The 4,283-nt window shown below is 31.0% G+C and overlaps 1 protein-coding gene across 1 annotated transcript in view; it reads left to right on the forward strand.

Moving 5' to 3' along the window:
• LOC106472606 (activating signal cointegrator 1 complex subunit 2-like) overlaps positions 1–4,283 on the forward strand; it is a 35,022-nt gene that overhangs the window by 24,646 nt on the left and 6,093 nt on the right. Inside the window, exons 16-17 of the mRNA XM_013933259.2 lie at positions 108–210; positions 3,258–3,384. Coding sequence (XP_013788713.1) covers positions 108–210; positions 3,258–3,384 — 230 coding nt within the window. The remainder of the gene's footprint in view (positions 1–107; positions 211–3,257; positions 3,385–4,283) is intronic.

Consider the following 4,283-nt stretch of genomic DNA (forward strand, 5'->3'; position numbering starts at 1 on the left):
TGTGTAATTATTATAAATAATGAAGTTTATTTCTATCCTTTTAATCATATTTATTTCTTTTAAAAATAAGTTATATTCAATTTAGTAAAATCTTTGGCTCGTGCTAGGCCCTTCACAATCCCAAGAGTATTAGAAGACCCTGAAGAGAAAAAGAAACAGGTAAAGAGATTCGAAGGTTTTCAAACCCTCTCAGATGAAGAAGAAGAAAAGGTTGGTAGCAATAAATCTGTAAAAATATTATATCTCGAAGCTGTACATTGAATCTAAGATTCCTGTTTCTTTAAGACAGCCTCTGTTGTTTTTATGAGTAATTTTACATACATTTTTTTGGGCTATTATGGAAGCTTATGTGTTGAATTTTATTGTTAATAAAAGTAAGTGAAAAAATAACTATGATATGTATAAAAAAATTATTATTTTAATTGCAGCTACATGCTCATATGTTATAGAAAAATCACGTATACTGAACTTTCATTTCTTTATAGTTGAAATAGTGAGAGCAAGTTTTAAATTACTGCATTCAGTAACTAGTAGTTTAGCTTGAAACAGTGTTTACGAGCAAGTTTGTTTTGACTCACATCTTTCTCTTTTTCCACATCTCATTAAACACTTATGTACAAAACTTACATGTAAAACTCACTTGTAAAAGAAAGAAGTTTGGGTGCAAATGTCTGTTCATCGCCAGTCATTTTCTTTCAGGTTTTACAGTTTTGTTGTCTGGTTATGATGCAGTGGAAGTTCTACTTTAATAATAACCAGAGTTTTCTTTGGTGAACTTTATACGTTTGTAGAACAACTGCCTAAACTAAACTAAGGATACTTTGGTTCAGTTTGATCGTTTTCGTAACTATGTTTGAACATTAGAAATCTGTGTTCAAAAAAGTTTGTCATGCTCCTAGTGAGACAGTAAAGTTCCTATTAAAGAAATGGTTCCTAAATTTCTATTTTTTTTTTACAGTTTAACTTTTAAAATAATGGTGTAGCTAGCAAGTTTTCTGTCAGCCGTACATGATCCATAATCAAAGTGAGAATTCCAGAAAATAACTCATTTATTTGAGATTGTAATGTATAATATGCCATCATTTGCATCTAGTTCACTCAGTTAATGTTGAAATAAATAAAGTTATTCATCTGTTTTTTATGTGGGTATTTTATTTAAATAATAAACAATTTTTTTCAAAATTTTTTATATAGTCCTTTTGACCCTCACAAAGCTGTTAATTTGGTTCTTTTTAGTTCCTTATATTCTTAACTTTTCTTACTATTTATTATGAACATTGGTCACGATATTCTTTTCTGGAAGGGATATTATTTCAGAGTTTTATAGTGAAAATTCTAAAATCTGCTTTAAAATAACTTCCAAAATAACCTGGATTTTTTCATTATTCATTGCTAAGAAAAGTAATCCAGAAAGTAAGCATGTCTAGTGCAGTAGAGAACACTGGAGTTAGCTCTTGCAAAGTGAATTCTTCTTTTATCTCTCAAAATTTTGACTTATTCAAATCTTAGTGCGAGCAGCGTGAAGTACGATGTATTCATTCTGCATGTACTTAGCTGAGGCAGCTATCTGTTTCTGTTCTTATCTGTGTCTGTTCTTATCTGTATCTGTTCATATCTGTATCTGTTCTTATCTGTTTCTGTTCTTATCTGTATCTGTTCTTATCTGTATCTGTTCTTCTCTGTGTCTGTTCTTCTCTGTGTCTGTTCTTATCTGTATCTGTTCTTATCTGTGTCTGTTCTTATCTGTATCTGTTCATATCTGTTTCTGTTCTTATCTGTGTCTGTTCTTATCTGTATCTGTTCTTATCTGTATCTGTTCTTATCTGTGTCTGTTCTTATCTGTGTCTGTTCTTATCTGTTTCTGTTCTTATCTATTTCTGTTCTTATCTGTTTCTGTTCTTATCTGTATCTGTTCTTATCTGTTTCTGTTCTTATCTGTTTCTTTCCTTGAAAGCCACATTAGTGGTGAATAAGAAAGTCAACAATTAATAACAATAGAAATTTACCCTCCTTCACCTCGTCCACCTCACTCTTGTTCCTGGCACTCATTTGATGTAACTCAACTAAGAATAAATGTGGTCCGGTGTCACAACTGCTTCTAGTCCTTTCTTACAAGTTATCATCCATGTTATCTAATAATGTGTGTAATATTGTGATATGTGTATTACTTGTTTATGTGAGTTAAATAATAATAATAATAAAAGTTGATGTAACTCAGGGGTTACAACCAGTATTTTTGTCCACCTTTAAAAATTTGGGACTCATAAATGATACACTGCTGTATGCAAGGTATATTGATGATTTTCTAATAAAATGTTAGTAGTTTCCTGATCTTTTGTTTTGGCTAAATATTTGTGTTAGGCTAGTTTCGGGTAATACCACTACACGATGTTAACTTCTGGCTAGGTTGAAGTGAATATAAACACAGTTTAATGGGTTTGATTTCATTCATGTTAAGTTGACAAACAGTGTCCAAGTATTCAAAAATGCAGTTTATAGCACCCGAATAGCATTAAAACATTTCTGTCATGTTTATTAAACGGTATTCCTGTATTTAATTAATTCTGTCATGTTTATTCATGTTAAGTTGACAAACAGTGTCCAAGTATTCAAAAGGAATTGCTTTCTAATGTAGTTTATAGCACCTGAATAACATTAAAACATTTCTGTCATGTTTAGTAAACAGTATTCTTGTATTTAATTAATTCTGTCATGTTTATTCATGTTAAGTTGACAAACAGTGTCCAAGTATTCAAAGGAATTGCTTTCTAGTGTAGTTTATAGCACCTGAATAGCATTAAAACATTTCTGTCACGTTCTTGCTTTGATAGACGATGTGTGTATGATTTCTTATTATACTTAGGCACACCAATGTTTGATCATATTGAAGAAACTGCTTGGTATAATAAAATAATAGTAACATTAACCTTCCTGGATTGCACCAAAGTCATGAAGCTAATATAATGCAGAGAAGTAATGTACATATTAAATGTTAGTGCATTTAACCTAGGTTTTGTTACAACAGGTTCTTCTTTTGGAAAGTAGATTTATAAAGGGATGAAACAAGGGGGCATCTTCTAATAAAATAAAATGTGAAGCAAAAAATCATCAGTGATCAAGTCTAGTAACTAATCATGATTAATAGCATAGTTTATTTTCTTCAGGGCTATTTAAGTTACGCTGATTCAGAGAATTAGAAAATTCACCTTCGACTTTTTTATTAAGTACAACGACTCAAAGATAATTCCAACTTTCAGGAAAATGAAGAACTCGTAAAACAGAAAGACGAATTTGTTTCTGATCCGGCGGAGCAAAGAGCTAAAGCACAACAGCGTTGGCAGGAGAGGCATCAGCATAGGCCCCCACAAAATAGAAGTTATAGGGGTGAGTACGTTTAAAATTATTTTGGTGAGGGAAATTTAAGTATTAAATGTGGTAGAAAATCCCTTGAATTCGTATCTCACGGATCATAATTGTGTGCCGCCATATTGGTTTCCTTTTTTCAAATAAATACCATGGTTTCATTCTTAACGGATAATATTTGTACACCTTCATATTTGTAGCCTATCCCAAGAAGATTCTCTATGATTTTATTTCCCCCAGACTTCGTATATATATCCATTTGAGTTCAGTGTTTCAATAAAACTTTTTGTGTCATTATTATTATTCTGGATTTATTGGTGGAAGACAATTCCATGACTTATCTCCCTAAATATGTTTTTATTTCTCTATGTGGGTTGAATGTTTGAAGTTTCTATGGCTTTGATAAAGGATTACATTTTTTTTTTTCCAAAATTGTGGCTTAAATTTATAAAAATTTGATGTAATGACTTTTTTTTTTCATTTTGGATTTATTAACTTACAAAGCTTTTTTTAATGAAAATTTCACATTGCAGTTGTATTTCTTAATGTCAGAATTTGCTTCACATGTTTGTAGTTTCACTCGTATCTGAAAGTATCACAATATTGTTTTACTCTAGTTTCACTCATCTCATATCTGAAAGTATCACAATGTTGTTTTACTCTAGTTTCACTCATATCTGAAAGTATCACAATGTTGTTTTACTCTAGTTTCACTCACCTCATATCTGAAAGTATCACAATGTTGTTTTACTCTAGTTTCACTCATCTCATATCTGAAAGTATCACAATGTTGTTTTACTCTAGTTTCACTCATCTCATATCTGAAAGTATCACAATGTTGTTTTACTCTAGTTTCACTCATCTCATATCTGAAAGTATCACAATGTTGTTTTACTCTAGTTTCACTCATCTCATATCTG

The sequence above is a fragment of the Limulus polyphemus genome, unplaced genomic scaffold (assembly GCF_000517525.1).
Source record: "Limulus polyphemus unplaced genomic scaffold, Limulus_polyphemus-2.1.2 Scaffold5462, whole genome shotgun sequence".
Classification (NCBI taxonomy): Eukaryota; Metazoa; Arthropoda; class Merostomata; order Xiphosura; family Limulidae; genus Limulus; species Limulus polyphemus.